Source organism: Citrus sinensis, chromosome 7 (assembly GCF_022201045.2).
Source record: "Citrus sinensis cultivar Valencia sweet orange chromosome 7, DVS_A1.0, whole genome shotgun sequence".
Taxonomy (NCBI): domain Eukaryota; kingdom Viridiplantae; phylum Streptophyta; class Magnoliopsida; order Sapindales; family Rutaceae; genus Citrus; species Citrus sinensis.
Window position 1 is genome coordinate 9,010,769 of NC_068562.1, and position 26,323 is coordinate 9,037,091.

Genomic DNA, 26,323 nt, shown 5'->3' on the forward strand with positions numbered 1-26,323 from the left:
TTGACCATCTTTCTTCGTTCATTGACATAAAATGATTGTAGAAAAAGATATGTGAGAGGAGTAAAACAAGTCAAGCTAGTCACTATCTTCTACCAACTTGAACCTTTATTACCCTAGCTTTTGCACAAAAGAGAACCCATATGCTAAATATGAAAAATATTTAATTCATCAAATAATCAAGACTAGTCAACCGAATAATTGTTATTAAGTATTTAAATATGATGATGTATTCTTTTGGATATCTATTCATTAATTCTTTTTCTTTAATCTAACAATATTTAAATGTTTTAGGGTCGACTAATAGTGGAAGCATGCCATCAAAATCGATCGGATCGAGCTCCCATCGGAGCTCTTCTCCTTTCGACCAAAAAAAAAAAAAGAAGTGTCGATTTTTCCAAAAGATTGATATGGTAGTAGATTTTTAAGCTCTGCTTAGTGAATCTCTAGGCTTTATCATTTATGTATCTATCTAAATTTTTAGTAGATCCCAGATTATAATAAACCAGTGGATGGTAATAATTGAAAAATAATAATTAAAAGTATCAAATTTGATGTCCTGAGCATGGGAATAAAAATTTATGTGGGATGGGTCCAATTGTCATTATAATGAGTGGTCTTCACTATTTTTTTAAAAGAATTAAAGTAATATCGGTTAAAAACCGAATCACTTGTAAGGATATAGTACCATATACTTTATTTCTAAACAATGATATGAAACTTTATTCACATATAATTATCCCTAAATTAATGAAGATAGAAAATTCTAATTCGCCCAAAATTACTTATAATGGACATTATTATTCACTAAATTACGAAGTTAAAATAAATGAAAAGCTTTTTAACGAATTATATACACGTTCAATGATATCAAAGGTGTGTTCAATGCTCTTGGGGTGTATTTGGAATATGGGATTATGGGATATTATAATATTGTTCACTTTAGCTTAATACCAATACAATGTTTAGAAAAAAATTTGCATGGGATTAAGAGGTATGCTAATGCAGCAACTCTTTTTTTTTTTTTTTTTTACTTTTGTTTTTTTATTATAATAATAAATAAATATAACTTTTTAATTTAATATAATATTAATTTTTATTTTCTTGTATTTTTACATCATAATTATTAATATAAATTAATAATTTATTAGTCATATTTAAATTTTTATTAAATTAAAAATATTACTAAAGTATATAATAATTAATGTATAAAATTGATTAATATTTAATAAGTTAATATAATTAACAATAAGTACTTAAATAATATATAAAAATAAGAATATAATATAATATTACATTATTTTATTATATTATAGTAATTAATATATAAAAATTGATTATTATTTAACAATTTAATATAACTAATAACAAATATTTATATATGAATAATTTTAAATAATATTAATTTAAAATTAATACTAATAAAAATAAAAATATAAAATATCATTACGTTATGATATTATTTAGAGATTATTCGATTAAATTATTTATTTTGATCTTTATTTCACATGTTATATATTTAGAAAATCCTGAAAATAGAATATAAGGCTATAAGCTTTCATCTTTATGAAAAGTTATGATATTTTTTAACATTTATACTAAAAAATAATGTTAAATTTCTAAAATTTAAGACTTCTATATTTACTATTTTTCTAGGTACTAATAAATATTATTTTCTAAATATATAATTTATCTTAATCACAAAAAAATTAATACAGTACAATATTATTTTAATACAGTTCTAATTCAATACAACTATATTAAAATAATGTAATACAATATAACACAATACAATATGACAAACGCACCCTCTTAAGTATATACTATTACTATTAAGATCTTTCTAATCCAATTTGTGGGCCCACTTTTGAGCTTAATTATTCACGGCCAGAACAGAATCTGTTACTGTTTGATGAAGATAATTCTTGAGTAAAAAATTGTCAATCCCATAATTTTCGGTACTGCAGTATTTTCAACTCCAAGAAGACTGTAGAGTCTTCTTCTTTCAACGATTTACCCCACAATGTCGGCACAACAGAGGTTATAAATCTGTAAAATAGTATCTCGTTATGTTTTATTATTTCTTTTTGTCATTTTTCGTATGTAAAACTTTTATCACATGTGCAACATAATTACAGAACAATACCCTCTCACAATCAATTATGTACCCAATTATCACCTCCTGCTGCTCCAAATATGGGTTTATGAACTTTCACCTAAACTTCAGTGTTATTTAACACCAAACTCTTGTATATATGATTATTACCCAATATTCAAACTAATAATTCGACTGGTCACATAGTTTAATGTTAATATTCACCAAAACTTTATACACACACACTCCGAAGAGGGATAAATTAACTGTACATATATTTATCTTTTAACCTAAAAAAAAAAGTAAAAAAATATAATAAAAGATAAGAAAATGGGTGATCTTAATTTATTCATATGCTAACTAGCCATAAGTTAAATGGGAGCAAGTTGATAATAAATTAAGATTCTCTATTAACTTAATTTTAAAGATTTTATGTCATGAGTCTTTTAACGATAATATATAGATTGTATTTAACTTTTTCATTTTTTTTATTTATTAATTATCAATCACTTTTATATATATATTTACTCGGAAGGAGATCAAATTATGGGAGGCTAATAGGCTTAGCCGCCTCCTATTACTAGAAAACAACTATATGAATAAATAAACACGGTGAAAAAGAAAGAGGGCAGAATTGGTACATTAATCGTGTCAGCTAGGGCTTAACACTTTTTTTCATATTCTACTGAATATGTCTGGCTACTTAGATTCTAAATTTTTGTTCGCGAGTTGCATTATTGCACAAGAGTAGAGAAAGCATTATGATAACATACTATTATACTCAAGACCCTAACTCCAAAAACAATCCCAATGTAGCCTATTACCCTAAATCAAGGAAAATAATAATAAGGCTCCTACAAAGCATTTGTTTATGGACTGAAAACGCACATCACACCAGCTTTCTTGCCCCCACTTTATAATAAAGCAAAAGCATAGAATAAAAAAAGAATACTAAATAAATGAAACAAAATAAATAAAAGAAAGGGTACATTTGCAAAGCTTCCTTGCCCCACATCTCTATAAAAATTCCTTTGAAGAAATTGGCTCAAGTTTCTTCAACCTCCTAAAGCAAATAAAGCTTTAGCAAAAGTTTTGTTTTGATTCATAAACAAGAAAATACATAACAAGTGGAGAGAGAAAAGTGAAAGAATTGAAAGGGAAAAGAAAGAAAGGAGAATTCATTTTTGAGTTCTTTTGAGTGGCATGCTTATGAACCAGCTAAACTAGATATCATCAATTATCAGTGTGTTGCGAGTGTGATTGTACAAAACAAATGATGGCAGGAAACCCTAGCTGGTGGAGCATGCATCCACTTAATCCTCATCAGTTATCTTCTTCATCATCTCCATCTCTATTTCCATCTCAATATGTACATGGATCTTCTTCTTCATTTCCTTTCAATTCTTTGCCAGATTCTCAAGACCAACATCCTCAGTCATGGAGCCAGCTACTACTGTAAAATTTCTCCTCTCTTTCTCTAGCAATGCTCACCTAATTTAGACATGCATGTTATAAATCATATTAACTATTTTAGATTTTGCGATGAAAGGTTTAGCGGGGTTTTAATTTGGTTATTATTTGTATTTTAGGAGTGGGCTGCCCAGCGACGATGATGGTTTTAATAGTACTCCAATTAGCCACTTTCATCAGCCTAAAAAGTTCGAAAGTTGGGAAGATCATCATCTCCAAATCATAAATCCATATTCTTCATCAAGAGTTGATGTTGTGGATGATGTAAAGCAAGAAGCTCCCCAAGCCAACAACTTGTATCTTCATGGACCTGGAGAATTTCAGGCCACTGCTGCTAGCAACTGGCCCCAAATCATGCCACTTTCCCCTAGGTCTTGTGTCACCAGTTTAAGCAGTAACATATTAGACTTCTCTCATACCAAGCCAGCAGATAAGAAAAATAATCAGCAACATCCTGATCATTCATCTGAGGTAAGACTGAGAAAAACCCACAATATATATATTTTTTAATTATTTTATAACAGCTAGCTAGGATAAGGCTATATATTGTACATAATTCAATTTACGAATATATATAAAAAAGAAAAAATACATTAAGTTTTTCCAAATTTTTAATGCATAATATCTTTTTTCTTACTCTCTTCTTTCCTCTACAGTGTAATAGCACAGCAACTAGAGGAGTGAGCAAGAAAGCTAGGGTTCAGACCCCTTCAAGCCAAACACCTTTGAAAGTAGCACAACTTCTCTCTCTCCTTGTGTGTCTTTTTGTTAATTTGTGAGCGTGAAGGGATGTTATGTCTTTCTTGATTGTCCATTTCCCTCAACATTGTTATTCTTTGGCAGAATTAAAATTTATCATAATAAAAATGCAATTAAAATATTAAATAATGTTCATAATTCATATATTGATCTATGGTATTTATATATATATCTATTGCCAATTTGCCAGGTGAGGAAGGAGAAGCTAGGAGACAGAATTACAGCCCTTCACCAACTGGTTTCCCCATTTGGAAAGGTAAATTATAATTAAACAAAAACTGAACACAAGGAATCATACCAAAAGCACTTCTGTTTTCTAAGATTAAACCCATAAGTGGATTTATTTTAATAATTTTTAATTTGAACACTGATCAAAAAAGCTTTTATCTTTTTTTTCTTCTGGCTTCCACTTTTAACATTTAAAGATGATGAGAATATGTGTATATTGCGAAAGTTGGTTTGTTGATGAGATCCATGTGCATGTTGTTGTTGCTCTTTTGCAGACTGACACTGCTTCTGTCTTGTTAGAAGCTATTGGGTATATTAGATTCCTTCAAGGTCAAATTGAGGTGATGATGTTAATTAATTTCTTCCTAATACTATTTTTTTATACTATCTCTGTAAGTCTGAGCATGCAGTTAAAGATTCATTTATTCATATGCCTTTTCTAATAATTAAAAACAATAAACTTCAGTTATCATCAAAGTTACAAAATTTATTCTCTTCCAATGCATGCAGGCACTCAGCTCCCCTTATTTGAGCACTTCTCCTTCGGCAAGCATGAGGAACCAACATTGTGTAAGTACCCACGAAATGGTTTTCCTTTTCATTTTCCAAAGCGAACCCTAGCTAGCTAACTCGCATTTTTTAATATATTTCTTTATATATATATATATATATATATATATAAATTTATCTATTTCAGGTTCACGGAGATATAAATGGTGCATTTCCTGAAGCCCCAGGTCAGGTAATTAAATTAAGCTTTATCCATCACCTCACCTGTTCTTTCAAAAGCTATGTGGGAGAGGGCTTTGATTTTGAAATGCACTAGTTAATTCATCTATCTATACATTTGATAATGAAAAAAAGAAAAAAAAAACATTGAAAGGACAAGGTTCTCATTTCTCAACTTTAGACACTCTTTTATTTAAGCAAACGTTTATCTAAAGCAGAATATGGGGACAGCTGAAAATTAATTTTGAATCAAAAGGAGAGTTCGAGAAAGATTTAAAGTAGTAGTAATGTCCTTTTTCTCTTTTTGTATAGCTGTTGAATGACACCTGCCTCAAAAGAAAAGAAGCTCCTAACCAGGTATAGCACTCAGTCAGTCAATCTTTCTATTCATTTATACAATAATTGTTCTCTTCCATTTGACTAATAACATTGATTTATGAATCATCATTATCTCCATGATTATGATCATTAAGTAATTTGGATTAATTAATTATTTACTAGGATGGCCAAGGCAAGCCAAAGGACTTGAGGAGTAGAGGATTGTGCTTGGTTCCACTGTCTTGCACTCAGCAAATTGGGAGTGACAACGGAGCTGATTTCTGGGCTCCGGCGCTCGGTGGCGGGTTTTGAGCTGCCTTTGGCAGCATATTTGGAGATTTTCATGGGAATGGTATAACATCATGAGCAGTCACTCTGCTGAAATTAAGACTGATTGCTCATGATGCTATGCATTCTAACTATCTAGCCAGTTAGATCAGATGTGCTCATTCTTCTTATTGCAACTCTCTTTTAAGCAAATCAAGATTGCATGTCATTAATTACCCCTTGTAGCTTCATGTCCATGAAGTTCTATAATTAGTTATTTTGCGATTCATGTTCAAATACTTTAACCTTTAATGGGAGTAGCATTTTCTCTCTTTTTACTCATGAAGGAGGAAAAATGCGGATAGAAATATTTTATGTTCCTCTCTTTAAATCTAGCTATTACTCTTTCTTTTCTTTATACGTAATATATATATATATATATATAATGTTTCATTCCATTAGTTCTCATCAGGATTGATTTTTGAACAAGCTTAGAAAGATCGTCTCTTTAGCTCAATTTAAAATGAAGGTACTATTATTTAATTAACGCCTTTCGAGAAAATGCACAATGAAATGGAGTAACTACAGAAGTTAATTATTTATTTGTAATTGGTAAAATTATGGGAATAAAATTCCCTCTTGATTTGAACATTCTTGATCTTTTACAAATCTTATGCCACTTGTATTTTAGTATTAGTATTTGATTAGATTTTAACTATCTTTACTTTTTAATTTAGTAGCCACTAATCACGTAAATAAATTTTGGCTTAGAAGAAAATCAGATCATCCTGAGAGGATTTTGATCCAAAATTCTAATCCATGCATAGACGAAGAACCGGTGCAAAAATAGTTGGTTAAAAAAATCATGTAAAATTACCCCAAGGACTTATCCAAGTGATTTTTAAATAGTTTTTATTTAGTTGACCATTGAGGTTTAAATCCTAAGAAAGGTAAAAGGCCAAAAATAATAACAATAATAATAATATACGTTGTGCCTATAAATAAATAAATGATTATGTAAAATTTTAGGTTAGCCAATGTAAATAAAAAATGCAGAGATTAATAATACTAGTTTTTTTGAGTTCATTATTTAGTTAATGGATCGGCTCTTATAAAAATTATTGCTAGCTATTGTATTTTATGCTAGAGATATATCATGAATGGCTTTCATCATGCTTTAATAACTATGATCTTGATAATGAAAATATTCTTTTAGTACTCATTTCTTCATCATAACTTAATAGTGGAAATTAATCTCGGCGTGTCTCTATTGTTTTTGATGGATTTGTTATAAAGGATGAAGTGCTTTTGTTTTCCAAAAGTACTTGAATGGTGTTAGAAGGGAATTGGATTTAATGGAGCCAATGACGAAACTAGGGTTAATAATTAAAAATATCTCTTAATTAAAAACTCGACACCCTATTAGAAATTATTGTTTTATTGCATAGCCATCAATATTGGATAGTGCATGAAGTGAACCATTATAAAAAGTAAGCAAAATGATGGAAAATGTAGTGGCTTAATTTTAATGGATGAAATTGATGTTCAACATCTAAATTAATTGGCACTTGAAACTAAGAATCTACACCACAATTCCAATACTTATAAAAGATATTTAAAGGTCAAATTATTTTAGCTTAAAATTTTAAGTAAAAAAAATAAAATCCCACCTTAATTAGGCCCATTTAAGAGCGTGCCACTTTTGATTTTCATTTTTTATTGCAGAGAAACAAGAAGAATATTGTACAAAACATCCACAAAATGGCAGTGTTTTTACAAAACTCTATTAAAACAACTCTAAATATAGGTGTAGTTTCTTAAATGTTGTGTATATTTAATTAGAAATCATCTAATTCAGGATTCTGTATTTAGTATTTAATCTAACATTGTGAACTATAACAATATTCGTATTTAATTTACATAACTAATGAATTGCACATACATACATGCATGAAAAAACAAAACTTATATGTAATTCTGACAAAAAAAATTAATGGAAAAGAATATTGGTCATGCATTGGGTTTCACACCTTCACCCTCACAAAATCTTCTTTTCTGTGAAATGTAAGAAAGAGCCATGTATATGAATCTCATATTAATCATTCACAAGCAAAAAGCCTGGAAGAACAAAACAATACAATCATGTACTTACTCTTTTGTTCGCTATCTATGAGCTACAAATTTTTTTTTTTTTAAAAAAAAAGACCCAAATATTTATCTGCTAAAGGAAACTTTACATGAGTACTCATGAATCATGATACATATAGCGAATCCAAATTTGTTTCCTAGCAATCCATATGCATCCGAAAATGACAAAGGCTTCAAAAGAAAAATAATAATAATTTCCTGCAAATTCATGGTCATGGCACTCAACGACCCACCCGAATATGGACCCCATTTCGGGTATTTCTAGACTGCTTTTTTGGATTGCAATCGAGTGGAGTGATTATGGGCCACTCTCGCAGTCTCGCACGCTCCTCGCAAGCTGCTCTTGTAATCCTGACGTTATATATTGCATCATCAGAATTTTTAATTATCTAATTTTTGTGGTTGGTAATGGTTGCTATAGTTTACTTATCATCAAACATGTTATTTAAAAAGAACGTGGGCGAGTGATACATGTTTAACTTTTTGCCTTGCCCACTATTCTTATTTCTCAGAAGAAGTAATGTCCATTGGAGAATATAAGACATGGTCCATTATTGCCTACTTAATCATGGTCTAATTTGTTCAAGTTATGTGGTTCCTAACAACTCCCGCCCCTCAAACATTGAAGACATGAATTTTGAGTCTTATCCGAATTTATGTTCCTTTTAAATATTTTAATAGAATAGATATCATTCTAATATTAGTATAAATAGAATTTTAAATTAGTAATCGCACATTAGATATTGAGTCTTATACAGTCCAATATTAAAATTTACTCTCTCAACATTGACGACATGAGTTTGAATCCTACTAAAACTTTTTTTTTTCCAAATATTCCCGTAATAAATTTTTATGTTTGAGGTCAATAAACTTTTGGGTTGTACTATAAATTAATATATCTACTGAGTATTGTTATGTCCCATAAGACAATATATTATAATATATATTTGCAGACTGTAATAATTTCTTTTAAAGAAAAAACTTAATCACGCTAAAATAACAAAAATAACTTGTTTTCTTTTTCATAGTTGTTATAATTTTGTTTGATAGGCCTCTCAACTCTCAAGTTACAACAAATGGAAAAGGTAAAAGCCCAGGTTTTTTTAGCACCGGGGATTTTATCCGGGCCTGGAAGCCCACTTGGATCACTCGACAATTTTATTTCTTGCACACGAACTTATACAGAAACAATTAAAATGAATTTATCCACAATGGATAGTAAATACTCTTCAACTCAAAATTTATGCTAAATAATCTTAGAGATCCGATATTTGCCTCGGGTCAAATCCCGCAAACTAAATAAAACGGCGTCGTTTTGTGTAGTTTTTTTTTTTTTCCTTTTTTGCTTCTCCAAAATGTTGCCGTTTCTAAACCAGCTTAAGATTTTTTGAGACAAAACAAAATTTGTCTCCTGGTCGAACTTCTGATTGGCGATTTGGGTACAATGCAATGACAGGAAGATATGAAGATCTCCTGTAACTCTAATAGAAAGCATTATTTATGCCAGCACAGAAATTGTTATTTATTTCTGAGTAAAAAAAAAAAATTATGTGCGAATTCTCAAACAATGCACCATTAAACGTGGACCGATATGAGACAAAGCATATATAATTTTATGTGCCACCATAAACAATCGGTATAGACTAAACATTAAAGATTGAACAAGCAATAAAATCGAATAACATAAATAATTAAAATTGCTCTCCCAAAATCACAGTCCATAATAAAAATTAATAAAAAATTGTAGCAAATAAGCAGACAGAGAATGAATGACTCACGGTAACAGCAAGAGATGAACGACGAGGGAAACGTGAGGGGCGTAGTGCTGAAGGGCTTGCTTGAGAGGAGGCCACGCATCCTTGCTGTCGGGGCAGACCGGGTCAAAGAACGCTTCGATGACGATGGTGTCCGAGTCAACGGGGTGATTCGCGTACAGGAACCCATCGTACTTTGTCGGCGGCAACGACTGGGATTTTGAGCATGAATTGAAAACGAAAAAGCAGAGCAGAGCTGTCGAGGAAGGAAAGTAACGAATTTTTCGGTAAGGAAGAAACGAAGAAACAAAGAAATGAAGGAACAAAGAAATGAAGAAACGAAGAGATTTACGGTGTTTCGTTTCGCGAATGGCTCTTCTATCTGTCTCAGGTGAAACGAATCCCAAGTGAAACGAAGAAACGAAGAGGAAGAGTGAGTGAAATAATCCATCAGAAACGGCAACGTTTTGGAGAGCAAAAAAAAAAACCTAACTAAATAAATCGACACCGTTTTGTTTAGTTTCGGAGTTTGACCCGGGCAAACATCATTTTCCATAATCTTATCAATCATGAAGGAAATAATAATCTTGAACCAGTGAATTTTATCAATCATTTAGGAAATGGTAATTTTGAACCATTTTCATTTTACTATTTTATGCTCTATATGATGAATATCGCATCACCAAGACAATTTTTTTTTAATAAATCTTTGAAAAAATTATTACATGATGTGTTATTAATATTACTTATAATAGTGCATTAGTAGTATTGTTCTTTATTAGCAAAATGTCTTTGAATCTACTGATTTTGATATGATGTTAAAATTACAAAATTTAAAGTTTCCGTCAAATATTCACTTATTTATAGTCTGCAGTTGAATAATAAGTATTTTTATGTAAGTTATTAAACTGATAATGCCTATAAGTATATTAGATAAAAATTAAAAAAATATATTATTAAAGTTAGGCATGAAAAAAAGGCCCAAGTTGAATTTTAGCTCGGTTGACTTGACTTGAATTTTTTAGGTTTTAACTCGAATTTAAGGATCAAAATTTGAGTTCGGGCTTAAAAATATATGTCCAATTAAGTTCAGGTCAAGATTTGACTATAGCCAACCCGACCCAACCCAATTACTTAATAATAAAAAAAATATTTTTATTTGAATTTTGTGTTTTCATTGGAATTAGACATGGTTTTTTTTTTATTATGTTTAGTTATTTGTATAATTTTGTGGTTGGGATGTTGATTAGAGTAATTTTATGTTTAATTTTAATATATTAGAATAGGTAAATTTAACTTATTTAAATATTAAAAAATTAAAAATATATTTAGTTGGGCTTGGGTCCTGACCCAAATAGAGTCCGGCTTGGTGAAAATTTGAAATTTTTATCGGATTCGAGCCCTTTATTTATGCTCAGCCCAAGTTCGACCCAACAAACTACCGTACGTAATTTATTGATTGTAAAGGATTAAACGAAATTTTCTAAATCAAAAAGTTTTATAATATTCATAAATATAATATAAATAACATCAAATATGGGAGGTTGGATGAAATTTCACGGCCAGACCGTAAGTTAAATTAAGTGCAATAGTAACGATGTAAGACTCCTCCTTCTTAGCTCTTAGCTTTTCGCTTTGAAGAGGACCGAAAAAGTGGAGATTCTTTAAAAAAAAAAGGGAATTTCAAAGTCAAGGCTAGTGAAAGGAAAGGTTATTCAATTCAATATAAATCTTCAATAAAGTAAAAAGAATAGTCACTGCTTAGGTTCAGGCACTTTCACCAGTACTTTTTCCAGCAGAAGGAATTGGAGTAGCAGTTGCAGATCGATACGCAGTCCATCTTCAAGAGATGAGCTATTACGCCAAAGGTTTCTTTTATTTCAAGGTTAAGTAGCCAAGTCAGAAGAGGGCTCACCAACCACCAGGAAAGAGGTCTTTATGGGGAGCGTCTGGTGCTCCATTATAAAAAAAATCACGGCAGCATTTAGGACGGTCTCTTCTACCGGCTAGCTTCTTTCAAGGCAAGGGGAGCTCATCTATTCATTTCCCTCTTACGAGCCTATGCTCAGGATGTTCTTCGATCCCAGCAAGTTCTTCGCTCGTGGGCTACCCTCTTAGCCCGTTCTAAGCTTAGATCAATACCTAATGATACAGGTTCCATCAATTTAATTTCCTCGGCCCTGAGCTTTTTGAGATCAAGAAAACAAGCCTTTTGGTGCTAAAATAACTCCCCTTGGGTAAGGAAGTTTTGGTAAGGACGTCAAGAATATACGTCCGAGGGTTAATAAAAAAAATTAAGTGATCGGAGGAGGAGTCCTCCCTCGCCTTTACTTTAAAAAAAATCAGTTAATGTAACTTACGGCCTGGCCGTGAAATTTCATCCAGCCCCCCATATTTGATGTTTTTTATATTATATTTATGAATATTATAAAACTTTCTGATTTGGAAAATTTCGTTTAATCCTTTACAATCAATTTTATTTTATTGAAATCCTAAAATACGAATTCGCTCCCTATAATTTAAATTCTCAAAATAACCTCATTTAATTAAAATTTTTAATTATCATTAATTGAATAATAATTATAATTATTATTTTATTATAATCATAAATATATTTATATTTTTTAAATAGATTATTGTTTTATTAATAACAAGAATAAAAATTATTACAATTAATTAATCTATTAACAATAATTAATAATAATTTTTATTAAATTGTTAATAATAATAATAATTAATGATAATTAATAATAATAATTAATTTTTGAATAATAATAATTAAAATAAAAAATAATAATTATGATAAAAATTAATTAAGGATTTTATAGCAATTGGTTATAATTTGACTCATTCTAATTTTAATTCAAAGACAAAATAAACGCATAAATGATAATACAACTCATTCTAATTATGATTTCTTCAGTTCAAGTAAATAAATTAAAATGAAAATAATAATTATGATTAATTTAATAATATATTTTCTCAAATATTTATTTTTAATTTACTTTTTTTTAACAACCAATATATTTTCATCGAGTTAAAATTGATCTACATCTTATTCTATTGTAAGATTTTACAAAACGTGATTATTTTCAAAAGTTAAAAAATTCTACACACAGTCTCTCTCTCTCTCTCTCTCTCTCTAGAAAAGGTTTCAGAGAAAAATAAATAAATAAATAAACAAAATAACATTATAATTTATTTACTTGAACTGAAGAAATCATAATCAAAATAAGCTGTATTACTATTTATGTGTTTATTTTATTTTAGAAATAAAATCAGAATGAGTTAAATTGTAAATCAATTGCTATAAAATCCTTAATTAATTTTTATTATAATTATTATTTTTTATTTTCATTATTATTGTTATTATTATTCAAAAATTAATTATTAATAATAACTATCGTTAATTATTATTATTATTAACAATTTAATAAAAATTATTATTAATTATTGTTAATAGATTAATTAATTGTAATACTTTTTATTCTTTTTATTAATAATAACAATAATGTGTTTAAAATATAAATATATTTATGATTATAATAAAATAATAATTATAATTATAATTCAATTAATAATAATTCAAAATTTTAATTAAATGATGTTATTTTGAGAATTTAAAATTATAAGGGGCAAATTCGTACTCTAAGGTTTTAATAAAATAAAATAGAGTATAAGGGTTTAAACAAAATTTTTCAAATCAGAAAGTTTTATAATATTCATGAATATAATATATATAACATCGAATATGGGGGGCTAGATGAAATTGCACAACCATATAACTTAGGCGGACCCTTAAAAAAATAGTAATTAATAAAAACAAGAAAAGACACAAGATACCGGAGAAGTACCTCCCAAACTCAAGACTGAACAGAAACTCCAGTTTCAGTTCCTAAGATTTTCAGGTGACATGGCGGATACCAAATTCAACAACACAGCTCTTCTAGTCATTGACATGCAGGTCCTTCTCTCTCTGTCTCTTTCTCTATATATATGCACAAAGATGAAAATTTCTTCAGTTTAATTTCATTTAAATTCAATTAACTTATATGGGCTTGTTTGTAATTTGTAGAATGATTTTATACTTGATGATGGATTGATGAGAGTGGATGGAGGCAAAGCCATAGTTCCTAATGTAATTAAGGCTGTTGAAATCGCTAGGCAACATGGCATTCTTGTTGTTTGGGTAATCTCCGTTCCTATCTTTCATTTCATTCCCACTCCGAGTTTTCATATCCTTATTGCTCTGTTTGTTTCCTATGAAGATTTAACCACCAACCAAAAGTTTAAAATTTGATAAGAGATTATTTGAATTTTAGACTAACTGAATATGCTTTCTAAGGGAAGCCTATTTACTAGTCAAAGTTTGATTTTGTAGCTGTTATTATATTTTTTGAGAGAAATTAATAATACTCTGAACCTTACTTATATCTATTGGAATGATTATTTTGTGCCTTATCACTTATCAGTTTGATTTTAAAGATAAAGCTCATCACGGGGCATTTTTTTACGCTAAGGGTAAATAAAATATAATAATTTTTTTGGTGCATTTGTAGTAATTATGATGAGATATATTGGCTAAAGGTTGTTCGTGAACATGATCCACTAGGAAGAGATGTTGAACTCTTTCGGCAGCACCTGTACTCTACAGGGACAGTGGGACCCACCTCTAAGGGAAGTCCTGGTGCAGAACTGGTAGATGGCCTTGAAATCAAGGAAGGTGATTATAAGGTGGTGAAGATGCGCTTTAGCGCCTTTTTTGCTACCCATCTCAATTCATTCCTTCGAACTGCAGGGATTGATAGTTTAGTGATTGTTGGTACGTTAAATTTCAAGATTTGAGACCCTTTTGTTGATGTGATTTAATGCAGTGTTCTTGTGTAGAATAGTTGTGTGATTCATGTTGATCTCTATTTCTAGGTGTTCAAACTCCAAATTGCATCAGGCAGACTGTATTTGATGCAGTAGAACTGGATTACAAATCCATTACTATTATTGTTGATGCCACTGCTGCTGCCACACCTGAAATTCATGCTGGTACGTGATTTTCAGACACCTGGGTTCTTTTCATTTGATGTTTGCACCACCTGTTGTGTTCTTATGCAATACTTATCCTTGTTTTCTTTTTGGGTATTTGCCTCGACTGAAATGAGTCATTGATGAAAATAGCATTTTTCATATCTGAATTTGTATTCATACAAATTTTACTTCCACTGGGGATCTTTACTTGCGAACTAAAATTGTGAGTGCATGAAGCTTGATAAAAAATCCAATAGTAAATTTCATAAAAATTGCACTGCTTCCATTTGTTTCATTGTTGTCAGTGTTTCGACACTGTTTAGCGTACTAAGGTGACATATAGTTGCTTCTAGAATATGATTATGCAGCAAGCAAAAGTTTATGATATGAAGAAATGCTACTTTTGGTCGCCTTTGTATGTTTCCATAAAACAATGTTTTGGGTGTTGATCAGTCAACAATAGGCCTTTAAGCTTTTAGTGCTGGTATGGCATCAACAAACAGACTTCTTATGACATACATATAGATTAATGAGGGTATAGGATGTTTAGAAGAAGGAGCTTCTGCCTGAATTCTGTGCTGCAGCAAAAGTTGTTAAGTAAACTCACTTGCTTCGTTAATGAAGAATAATACTGGACTTCCCAAGTAATATCACAGTATTTCCATCCCAGGTGCTGATGTGGCACTCATCTATTGAATCATTAGTTTTGAACTTGTAGAATTACTTATCGCCCCCTCCCACCATCCAATGAATGAATACCACCTCACTTGGGATGGTAACATTTGGGGTACATGGGAAGTGTAGCATTAGTCAAAGTGAATTATGCCCATCCTGAGCTTCACTGAGGCTTTTAGCTATTGCGGATGAACTTAGGTTTCATTAGCACTACCTGTAAGGTCTGATATTCAGACTGCCGAAATGAGATAAACGATCTTTTAAAACATGGTGATTGAATGGATAGATGCTACTTTTTCCTATTTAAACCCGCATGTTTCTTCTTTAATACTCTTCCTCAGTGTCACTTAGCACTGTTATCTGTTGGTATTCTTTTCCAGTCATTTAAAGAAACTTGGCAGAAAGAACTTTAGCCAAATTCGTTCTCTTCAAACCATACCATAAAATAGCAAATTTTATGAATATATGCTCTCTGTCTCTCTCATGCAACGCATCAAATTATGCTTGTCTTCATAGATTTTAGATTGGAAAATGTTATGACTAATGATGACTTCTAAATTTTCTGAAACAGCCAATATTTTTGACATGAAAAATGTCGGCGTTGCTGCCCTATCATTACAAGAATGGTCCGAGGCTGACTGGTGATTGTGGATTGATCTGGTGTTACAGCTGTTTACACAGTGGTGCCTGAATCATGTTAGATTGTATGGGTACATGATATATACCTGCTTGTTTTGTTTGAACGGATGTGCTGTGTAATAATTTGGTCACTTCCCACCATAATCAGCTCATTGTGTTTCTGAGGAAACAACAGGAATGTACCAATAGTTGTCGAGCTAACATTGTAAATAGATTCAGGATTGACCCCTCTGTCAAACTCTGTTTACTTAAATCTTAGCTTTGTTAGAATTGAAATGCAACTCTGGTGAATTATTGGATGTTTGTGCCTAAAGTCTAGGTTTTGAATCCTTTTGATAATTCATCTAGGATTTTGATCCGAGTTGTTTGCTTAAACATTATTTGTTTATCAAATGTGAATCGTATGTCGAATTTAAATGACTTGGCATGAAGTATGAATTTGTAACAGTATGTCGTTGTTAGCGCGCCATCTACTGCATTGCATGGTTGACAATGAAGCTACATTGCCACTCAACATTCAAACAAAACATGTTGAACATAATAAGTTTTAATCTATAATGTGAAGCATATCGTTCCTCTCTCATCATTGTTAAGAAGAGGCACAAAATTGGTTGTTTAAAATATGAGTGGATATGATTTTATATACTAGAAATTAACACCAAATTTCTAGAAATGAAAATGGAGTTGTAGTCTTGTAGACTTTGGCACAATGTAAAGTTGTTTGAGTTGGATGCTAAAACGACGGGAAATTATGTGTATGCAAATATTTACACAGCTATTTAGTTAGTTATACGGAGCTCTAGCTGCCAGAAAATCTGTATTTAAACCTTACGGATAGAACGCGCAATTTATTCACCTCAAAAATCTTCTATTTTAGATGTATAAATATTAAATAATTAAATACCACTAGTTATTCTATGTACCATATGAATCATATATTCATATGCCATTTCTCGGATCCAAAAACACAGCTCTCTTGCTCTCTCATGCATAGATAATTTCAAAGCCTAGACTTCAATTAAGATGTGAGAAGGTGCCCTCCGTTGAACTAAAGAGTAGTTGTCGGCAAAATTTATTGTCAAATCATCAATGATTATCGTAGACCAACATTCCCACCGACTACACATTAAAAATCAATAAATAAACAAAGAACCTCAATATGCAATTCGATCGTTACACTGGAATGACCCTACAGAAAAGTAAACAAAGTCCAAAAATCAGTTTCATATTTCCAACTCTGTGGCTTTAAGAATATTGCCCATATACCTAGTGAGTATTAATTTAGAACAGGTAAAACGTTGAAAGTCATTCATTTTTTGGTTTTCAGACGACTTTTCCAATCATTATCTCGTCTTTGATATGTACTGATGGATATAAAACCTAACAGTCACTGAGTTTCATTATAATCAGGTTCAAAATTTTCAGACACATAAAAGGCTAGCCGGCTAAGCAGTACTAGCATTTGGAAACTTTTTGCATTATTTGATATGGCACATCAAAATGGGAAAAACACTGCTCTCCTAGTTATGGACATGCAGGTCTCTTGTCATATATATAGAGATAAGAAGCACATTAATCACTGATCTATTCATTTTTCACTTTATTTGAATTTTTATATTTTGGGTTGTTTGCGTTTTGTAGAATGATTTTATAGCGGATGATGGGTTGGTGAAAATGGACGGAGGGAAAGCCATACTTCCTAATGTTATTAGGGCGGTTGAAATCGCCAGGCAGCGTGGGATTCTTGTAGTTTGGGTAATCTTGCTAGTTCCGATATTATTTCTTTGATCGTAGCGTTAATTGTTATTGCTCTGTTTGTTTCCTGAGAAAAAATATACGTACATGCATATCACTGGATATTTCAGCTTTCCACAGTATTAATACATGAGTGAGGAGCACATGCGTTCAGAGGAATGATAAAACTTAAAACCAAAGGCTGCTTCATATGCCAATTTCCTTGTGCAGCAAGAAAAATGTTGTTAGCTTTGAGCCATATTTTCTTCATGTTAATCAATCAAACGTTGAATTTTTTGAAAATAAAATCTCAAATCTTGTTTCTATGTTGCATATGCTTGTGTCGATGATGATGGTGATGAGAAAAAGTATGGCATTTTAAAGGTTGTTCGCGAGCACAACCCTCTAGGAAGAGATGTTGAACTCTTTCGCCGGCACCGGTACTCTCCGGGTAAAGTGGGCCCTGCGGTAAAGGTAAAGGGAAGTCGACTTCAACTTGTAAATTTTCTCTACTTTTGCACAGCAAACATTGTCGACATGAAAAATTTTGGAATTGCAGCACCAACCTTAGAAGAATGGTCAGAGAGGGTAGCTGATGCTTAGCTTCATTTGATCAACAGAGACGCGGGACCAATTTACAATTGGCCTGAAGCCCCTGTTTCATGTTATCCTGAACGCATCAATGAATGGAGTTGACTAGTAAATCTTGCAGAATCCAATGAGGTCGAAGTGTAAAAGAATTGATTTAGACTTTATTCACCCTCCTATCTTATAAAGACAATAATAATTTGTTAATTAAAAAATTATATCTACATTTCAGGAGAAGAAATTAGACATTATATAGTTTTGGGATCTATCCATCTACATTATTTAAAAGAGCCATCCGAAATATATGTTAATAAACAAAGTAGAACAAATTATACATACAAAAAAAAAGAAAGAAAAAAAGGTACACATACCGATGGATACATATAATCTTCAAATTCGGTGCCCATGACTGATGTAACGTTCGGATGCGCGAATCACGTGGTTCGCATTTTATAAGGTTGAGAAAAGATTTTCCATTGATTCGTCGGGCCCGTTGGCTTGCAGCTGACTCCATATTAATTCAACCTTCAGCTGATATTGAAATTTATAAGCATACTGGAGTCTTCTGATGATGACCACTGCGGCCTCGGCCTAATGGCAGGAGGCACAAATTTATGTGACTTATATATGTACATACATTTGATATTATAGACGGGGTAGATATCTTTTCAAATAGTAATGAGAATAAATTTTTGAATTGGTCTTGATGGACTTCTAAATTATACTTGAAATAGTAATATCTTTCATATTATAACCGATTAAAAAGGAGATAAAATGCAGAGGATATAAACTAAATGTTTTAGCAAAATGATATAAAGAATACATGATTTTTCACTGCAAAATCAGCAAAAGATAGAAGAAATGCGCAGCCCTTTGTAATATAGATAGTAGCGAACAGTTGCATCTACAGGTGCAACATTTTGTGACTCAATTGCCCAGTTTTGCTCTGAGGTAGTACAAGAAGGATATGCATCAAATGGTAGCATTTTGTTTCTTCTCCTCCATTATAAGTAGCAACCTTATCACCACGCTATTTAATTTCTTGGAATCTTCACCCACTGCAGCCTCCTGTAAGTTGATGCTTGAATATTTAAAAGGGTGTGGTTACTGTGGTTACATTTCATAATAATGAAACTTACATCCACTCGAGAGTTGTTCCCAATAATTTAAGAGTATTTGAAAATTAAACTCTTGAACGGATGTAAATTACATTATTATTTAGAACAACTATTTAAAAGCAGCTGCTTCCAACCTACCGATCCTCATTCAAGTCATTTTATCAAATATCAAACGCTTATCATTTTAACTATGACTAATGCTATTTTTATAACTATAACTATATAATTATACACACACACACACATAAAAACTAGGAGTAAATGCTACACTTAATAGTGGGATACATAACTTGTATCCAAGTGTTATGACTTCTTACATGTCAATCATTAGTAGTTGCTGTAAAAGTACTGGTATTTGAACCAAGAAGACGTCACCAAAATAGAATAAAGGTTATTGTTTATGTTACAGTACCACTATAACACACAAAAAGAGGACACTACTAATATTATAGTAATGTCATTTTCATTTTAGTGGTATCTTCTTGATGGTCAAATATTATTTTTCGCTAGTGTAATATTATGATAAGCAAAATATTAGAGATATATCATTTGTAATACAAACTATGTATTCCAAATAGTTAAATATTTCCAAGAACTCCATGTACAAACAAAACAAACAAATTTTAATAGTGTGGCTGGTCACTTGCTTTTATAGAAAAGCGCGACATATATGGAAGAATTTTTCTGATTTTTTACAAAACTTAAAATAATAATCAATTTTTTTTTTCAGCATGTAAATGGATATATTATCTTACAGTGTAGCTAGCTACAAATACCAACCAAGCTTCAGTTCAAGAGCAATAGCAACTCTGTAAAGCATTATTGACATGTCACATCAAAAATGGAAAAGCACAGCTCTTTTAGTTATTGCCATGCAGGTCTATATATATATATATATATATGGATCCCTCTACGTTTATTGTAACATACAATCGATGAAAAGATTGGTCGGTCAATAAACGCTTGCCAAGTGGATACATAAGTGATAAAATTACACTGATTTAAACGGTCGAAACCGGTCACCAAAAACAAGCAACGCGAGATACTCCCTTCTACAGCCGGTCTTGACTGGCGTAACGGTGTCGTTTTCACCTTCAAATTACCCATCCCTTCCAACTTAATCCAATCGTCGTCAAAATTCAATCCTCCACCACCGAAGTCGTTACGGCTCACAAGAGAAGAAACGTGACTGATGCTTGGTTAAATTTTCTACTTATTTTCAGAAACTATTTTCTTTCTCCCTTTTTGGTTGGTTGTAACGCTGATGTTCTTTAATTACTTGAAAGTAACAATTTGATTGGATGAATTTTAGGGCTCGAAAGTTGGGACATCAGGGTATAATGACGGGAGAGCCATTGCAGATATCTCAGGCGAACGATCCTCGTGGAAGTCCCGCAAAGGAGCAGCAAGCCGCTGGCGTTGGCATAATCCTCCAGATCATGATGCTTGTACTCTTTTTCGTCCTCGGCCACGTCCTTCGCCGTCACAAATTCTATTATGTTCCGGAAGCCAGCGCTTCTGTTCTCATAGGTATTATTTTAATTACTTTTATTCCCTTTATTTTCTTTTTCTTTTTCTTGCTAATTTTACTTTAATTGCTGGCTGAATAATTATCCTTACATCGTATATTTTTCAGGTTTAATTGTTGGTGCACTGGCTAATATCTCTAATACTGAAACAAATATTAGGTATTCATTTTCTTTTAATGAATTAATGTCACTGGATTTTCCATTTTTGCTTCTATGATGTGATCCTAAAACTCTAGTTGCTCAGGTACAACCTGTCTCGTCATGATTTTGTTTTCCTGGCAGAAACCTTTTTTTTCTAACTTTGGAGCCATTGTGACATTTGCTATTTTTGGAACCTTTTTAGCTTCAATGGTCACGGGTATACCAGTTAGTGTCCTCTTTTTATTGTGCTCTTCATTTTGTTTTTGGGCTATTCCAATGATATGGATTTGCATGTGGCTTAAATTCGATGTTTCATCTACTTTGGTTTTCATTATCTGTATCTGATTTTTTTTTCTTAATGGTTGGTGTGCGTGTATGGTGTTTGTAGTTAGTTCCCATCTGATGCATTGGTTTTTGGGGAATCTGTTTTGAACAATGCAGCAAGTCTTTGTTGATAGCTATGATGTCCAATTTTCTTGCGAGTGAATTTTCTGTTTTATCCTAATAAACATTTAACGTGTGAGAATTGATCTTTTTCTATGTGTCACAAATGGTAGATGGCGATATCCTTGTACCGGTATGTAAAATTTGCATTTGTCATAACCAGTTAGTTCATTATGTGGGTTAAGATTTGGGATTGAAGTAAGCTGTTCTTGATATGTAGGGCAATGTCCTTAGTGAGAAGTCATGCTTCATTTGGGCAAAATTTCTTTATGGTGATTGTCAGGTTTCTTGAGACCTTTGTTGGCTCAATGTCTGCAGGTAGTTTTTTCAATCTGTCTTGCAGTTTTGCCAAAAATTATACTTTATGTTATAATTTATACCCTCTATAGTTTTGGGTGTTCTGCTTTATATTCACTGTGAATTTTGCTTAGTTATCCTGTTCTGGCCTTTTTTCATGCTCTGGTTATCGTCGTGTATGACAAACAGTTATAGTAAAGTGAGAGCTAGGCCTTATTCCTGCTTAGGAGCCATAGATATAGATCCTATATCAATAATGCAGTATTGCTATATTAATCCCTTTTTTCATTAGATTATTAATAATGCAGTATTGCTTTGCAGGTGTTGGAGTTGGATTTATTTCTGCTTTGATATCCTTTTTTTTTTGGGGCTTTATTGATTAAATTTGTTGCACTGACTTTTATCTATTAGAATGTTTTGTGAAACCTTAATTCCCTGAACCTTTTCAAGTATGCCAGATTGGATATTGACAAGTGAGTACTGCATATTATTATTTATTCTAAGGCCAAAAATCCATCGTGCATAAGAAGATCCTGATTAAAACATTTTGCTGTGATTCTCTTTTCACTAGCCAGAACTTAGAGTGTTGTCTCTTTGTTCTTTTTCCATATTTCTCGTAATTAGATAGTGAGGGAATTTGAGGATTGGACTAAGAAATCCTCGAGGATAGATAGTGACTTACAAACTGTTGAAATGAAGATGCAAAAAATTTCCAGATCTGTCAAAGAGATGGAACTTGCACAGCAGGCTGTGTACTCCAAGAAAAAGAAGGTCTCTTGGAGCTGGTAGAAAAGGGAAAAATTGCAGCAAGAACTGAGAAGAGCGGACAAAATGCGAGTATCGACGGTTGCAGCCACCGAGATGAAAATCCAGCTGTTGGAGCACATAAAAAGTGATCGGAAATTGTTCTCGCTTATTTTTCAGGATATGTAGAATACTTGTGTAGAGAAAAAATGGTCTGATTCTTCCATTTATTTATCGTACTTAAATGGCTACTTCAGTTAGCAATGCTAATTTGATTTTTTAATTATGCCAATGTGAATTATTCCTTGTTGTAGTTGCGCAATTTTTGGTTGTATCAAACCTTGATTCAATTAGCAATGTGTGTAGATGTACTAGCTGGTAAGTGTTGGAAAGCCAGAATTAATGTTTGCAGAAGAATTAAATAATAATGGCATTTGAAATTTGCATTATACACTTGGACAAAAATTTATGCTTAGGAAATTAACTGACTGTTTCCATATAAAAATCCGATCTGCAACCAGCAACCTCTATAGTAACAAAAAAAAATTTGCAACATTGTCATCGTTTTGAAGAGGTTACAAGGTAGTAGTGCCAATAAATCCCCAGGAATACATGCTCAACCACCTAATAATAGTGTTGATATCAAGAAAAGTTTAAAAAAAATTTCAGCAAAATCCAAGGCATCCAGCCATCTTACTCCGAGCATGAAGGTCTGCAAAACTTGAAATTTGAATAAGAAAGCAGAATTTCAACATCAGCTGTAATGGTTGATGCAGAAGAATGTCGTTTGTGTGTATTCAGTGTTATTAATCTGCAGTTGTCATCAATTATACGGAACTATGAAGAGAACACTCCCTTAAGTGGTAAAAGGACACAGCAAGATAATTAGATTGAAACATCCAAAGTGCAGATCACAGCACCATGCAGAGACATGAAGTAGTCAAGACAATTTTAAATTTGAAGTCTTTTAGGGAAAAGCACGGAATTGTAGCCATACTGAAGCTTCTGCACAAAATCATGTAAACTAATATATGTGATTGGTCATGAATCAAATTTAGGGCTTTTCAAACTTCAATATAACTTTAACGTACTCTTCTTCCACACAGCTTAATTGAGGACACATGTGAAATTGTTAGCTGGCAGCTGTAGTAAACTAGGAAGTAGATAATGGTAGATCAAACAAATTACATATAGTTCTGCATGAACAATGAAGTTATTAGTGGATTAATCGGTTAGAATAGTCTTCAATAGATATTACAAAGAAAATGGAACAAATGGCCACCTGAGTCAGAGATGTTTAGCACCGGCATGATGGAACATTACAATAAGGATATATGCAGACCGGATTTATAAAATATGGACAGCAATAGAATGTTTAAAAAGATAAAAAGTTGCAAAGACAGAAGCCAAAAGTAATAAACTATACCACTGAAAAATATTAGCATATTAATCAAAAACAGCACGTGTTGGTAGATATCTGATTAAGTAGCAACTAAGAAATTTAAGTTATGTTTCCACCATAACTGATATGTATGCCACAACAATTTCACAAAATGAAATAACATTTACAAGAGTATATATCTTATCATCCCACATCAAAAGCCAGGTAATTACAGGTTAAATCCTAGATTACAAATGCTTCAGAATAACATAGAAAAATAACAGGGCATGGCCCCGGGACAAGGATGACACACACTAATCGAGAAATAGTCCAAGAATACAAAGGTTTCCAGCGTCATTACTAGTCTGTGCTTCATTGAGAGATATAAATTGCAGTTACTGAAACTTCTAAGCAGCAAACAAGTAAAGAATGTTATGTATCATTTTGATGCAGTACCGCAATACAACATGATGTCATAATCAAAATGTAACACTTAACCCTTCAGGAAAGAACTGATGTCGCCACAATGATACAAAAGTATGGGGAAATTCACAATAAGCCCCGTCCACTGGTTCATTACGTGTAGTATGCAGGTCCCCCATCGTAGAGATATCTAGCAAACATGAAAACTCAACCTTGAGGAAGCAATAAATGGAAATTAAAAGATACAAATTTAAAATATAATCCAAAATGCCAAAAAACTTCCAGATTTGACCTAAAATATAATGTCATTTTAAACAAACAAACAAACATCCTCCAGATGGCATAGAAAAGGAAGCAGATTTAAATAAAATTTTGAAAAAAAGGGAAAAGAATGAATTATGCATCGAGGACGAAACTGTGGGGACAAAAACATAGACAATTTGCAGACAAAATACAAGACCCCCGTGTCTAGCGACTTCAATTTCTTAATCTCATCCCCAGGAAGGCCATGCTGCTCTTGCTTAAGTTTTTACTTCACAGAGTAAATTACATAACCCTGCAATGTGTCAGGAATGAAGCCAGCCAGGAAAGCATAACACAGCTCAAAGTAGATTCTAACAAAGCCATATAACTAAATCAAACAAGTCTTCATGGGAAACCAACATTAAAAAAATATGACAACAAAATGAAGTTTACCTGGATATCTATAACATGGTCAGTTTTGAAAGCTCAAAAGGTCCTTTCTCAAGCAAAACTCTTCCCCTGCAAAAATGTGAAGTTGAATTAAACAAAGGAGAAGCGAAAGTATCAAATAAGGTCATACAATTTTTATCCGAAGTAAAGGTTAAACATTGCCCACATCCAAGCCAACCAGTGTATGCCTCAGCTCATAATCATCCATCCTTTTATGAATCTCAAAGAGTTGTTCCGCATCTTCTTTAATACAAGAGGGAACAACAATAGTGGAGGCTTCATGAGGTACAGGCCTCTGGTAGCAACATACATGGGCAATCCTCTCTGTAAATGTAGGCATTAAATGAATTTTTCAATAATAATTAAGAAGGCAGTCCCAGCAAATTAAAAATAAAATAAAAAGAAAAAAATTGAACAATTGTCGAAAAGAAAAATTCCATGTATAACTACTCAAATACAAATTTTAAGAACGTAGCTAAGTGAACTTCCATTGACCGACTATATTAAAGCTAATAATATTTTAAAACTACTTATTAATCAATCTGACAACAAGGAATCGAAAGCGTTCAAGAGCTATTACTTTTCTTGTATGAAATAATTTTTTGACCAAACAAAATTAATTAAAAAATTAAAAAAAATAAAGAGAAACGAGAAGGAGAACTAACAACGTCATCCATGTGGACGTCGGAGATAAAGAGGAAATTTTGAGAGATAGCTGGAGAATGGCATTGATAAATCGAGAGAGGGGAAAATAATGCAAGTCTCGTGGCCTGCTATCGAAAATTCTTCCACTTTCTACCCTTGTAATTGCATCCCCCTCTCACTCTTCTCCTCTTCTTTGGCTTTCCTGCCCTTCTGTAATTCAACGGCAGCAGAGCCCTTCTGTAATTCAATGGCAGCAGAGCAATCAATCGCCTGAGTTTGCAAAAAAACATTCAAACCGTTTCATCCGGTAACCCATCTCTTCAATTAACCTATTCAGCCAGTTTGCCATTCCAACTGTTTTTGCATAAATTTAATAATATCCGTTAGATCCAAATTTAAGATATCTGACGGTTATCATTTCACTGATCGTATGTTACGTTAAACGTAACTTAGGGATTGCCATATATATATATATATGCAAATTA

At 32.0% G+C, this 26,323-nt stretch overlaps 4 protein-coding genes and 1 long non-coding RNA gene across 14 annotated transcripts; 4 read left to right on the forward strand and 1 right to left on the reverse strand.

Moving 5' to 3' along the window:
- Nucleotides 1–3,065: 3,065 nt before the first annotated feature.
- Nucleotides 3,066–6,258, forward strand: LOC102621228 (transcription factor bHLH68-like). Of its 2 annotated transcripts, none has more exons than XM_052444012.1 (9): nt 3,066–3,547; nt 3,685–4,033; nt 4,219–4,293; nt 4,512–4,577; nt 4,825–4,890; nt 5,060–5,119; nt 5,247–5,291; nt 5,591–5,635; nt 5,780–6,258. In XM_052444012.1, the coding sequence occupies exons 1-9, from the start codon at nt 3,366–3,368 to the stop codon at nt 5,906–5,908; spliced, it is 1,017 nt and encodes a 338-aa protein (XP_052299972.1). In that variant the 5' UTR covers nt 3,066–3,365; the 3' UTR covers nt 5,909–6,258. The 2 variants fall into 2 exon arrangements, with proteins under 2 accessions (XP_052299972.1, XP_006465638.2); XM_006465575.4 differs by having other exon boundaries at nt 3,068–3,547; nt 3,682–4,033.
- A 7,311-nt stretch (nt 6,259–13,569) lies between these two features.
- Nucleotides 13,570–16,521, forward strand: LOC102620945 (probable inactive nicotinamidase At3g16190). Its single transcript, XM_006465574.4, has 5 exons — nt 13,570–13,729; nt 13,841–13,954; nt 14,353–14,587; nt 14,689–14,805; nt 16,034–16,521. Exons 1-5 carry the CDS (start codon nt 13,679–13,681, stop codon nt 16,105–16,107), a joined length of 591 nt encoding a protein of 196 aa, XP_006465637.2. The 5' UTR covers nt 13,570–13,678; the 3' UTR covers nt 16,108–16,521.
- Nucleotides 16,522–17,405: 884 nt separating this feature from the next.
- On the forward strand, nt 17,406–18,800 carry LOC102624440 (probable inactive nicotinamidase At3g16190). Of its 2 annotated transcripts, XM_052444777.1 has the most exons (4): nt 17,406–17,639; nt 17,743–17,856; nt 18,220–18,309; nt 18,395–18,800. In XM_052444777.1, exons 1-4 carry the CDS (start codon nt 17,589–17,591, stop codon nt 18,404–18,406), a joined length of 267 nt encoding a protein of 88 aa, XP_052300737.1. In that variant the 5' UTR covers nt 17,406–17,588; the 3' UTR covers nt 18,407–18,800. The 2 variants fall into 2 exon arrangements, with proteins under 2 accessions (XP_052300737.1, XP_052300736.1); XM_052444776.1 differs by having other exon boundaries at nt 18,220–18,800.
- Nucleotides 18,801–20,558: 1,758 nt separating this feature from the next.
- Nucleotides 20,559–23,070, forward strand: LOC102607306 (sodium/hydrogen exchanger 6-like). 7 transcript variants are annotated; one of them, XM_052444771.1, is made up of 7 exons: nt 20,564–20,740; nt 20,854–21,071; nt 21,178–21,229; nt 21,876–21,973; nt 22,274–22,302; nt 22,394–22,425; nt 22,652–22,811. In XM_052444771.1, exons 2-7 carry the CDS (start codon nt 20,882–20,884, stop codon nt 22,767–22,769), a joined length of 519 nt encoding a protein of 172 aa, XP_052300731.1. In that variant the 5' UTR covers nt 20,564–20,740; nt 20,854–20,881; the 3' UTR covers nt 22,770–22,811. The 7 variants fall into 7 exon arrangements, 6 of the variants coding, with proteins under 6 accessions (XP_052300731.1, XP_052300732.1, XP_052300734.1 ...); XM_052444772.1 differs by lacking the exon at nt 20,564–20,740 and having other exon boundaries at nt 20,747–21,071; nt 22,669–23,070; XM_052444774.1 differs by lacking the exon at nt 20,564–20,740 and having other exon boundaries at nt 20,747–21,071; nt 21,939–21,973; nt 22,669–23,070.
- A 1,064-nt stretch (nt 23,071–24,134) lies between these two features.
- On the reverse strand, nt 24,135–26,269 carry LOC127903793 (uncharacterized). Of its 2 annotated transcripts, XR_008056619.1 has the most exons (4): nt 25,859–26,269; nt 25,360–25,517; nt 25,197–25,262; nt 24,135–24,690 (listed from the first exon to the last, which is right to left on the reverse strand). It is a non-coding gene; the product is annotated as an uncharacterized LOC127903793 (long non-coding RNA). The 2 variants fall into 2 exon arrangements; XR_008056618.1 differs by lacking the exon at nt 25,360–25,517 and having other exon boundaries at nt 25,859–26,244.
- Between the last annotated feature and the right edge of the window lie 54 nt (nt 26,270–26,323).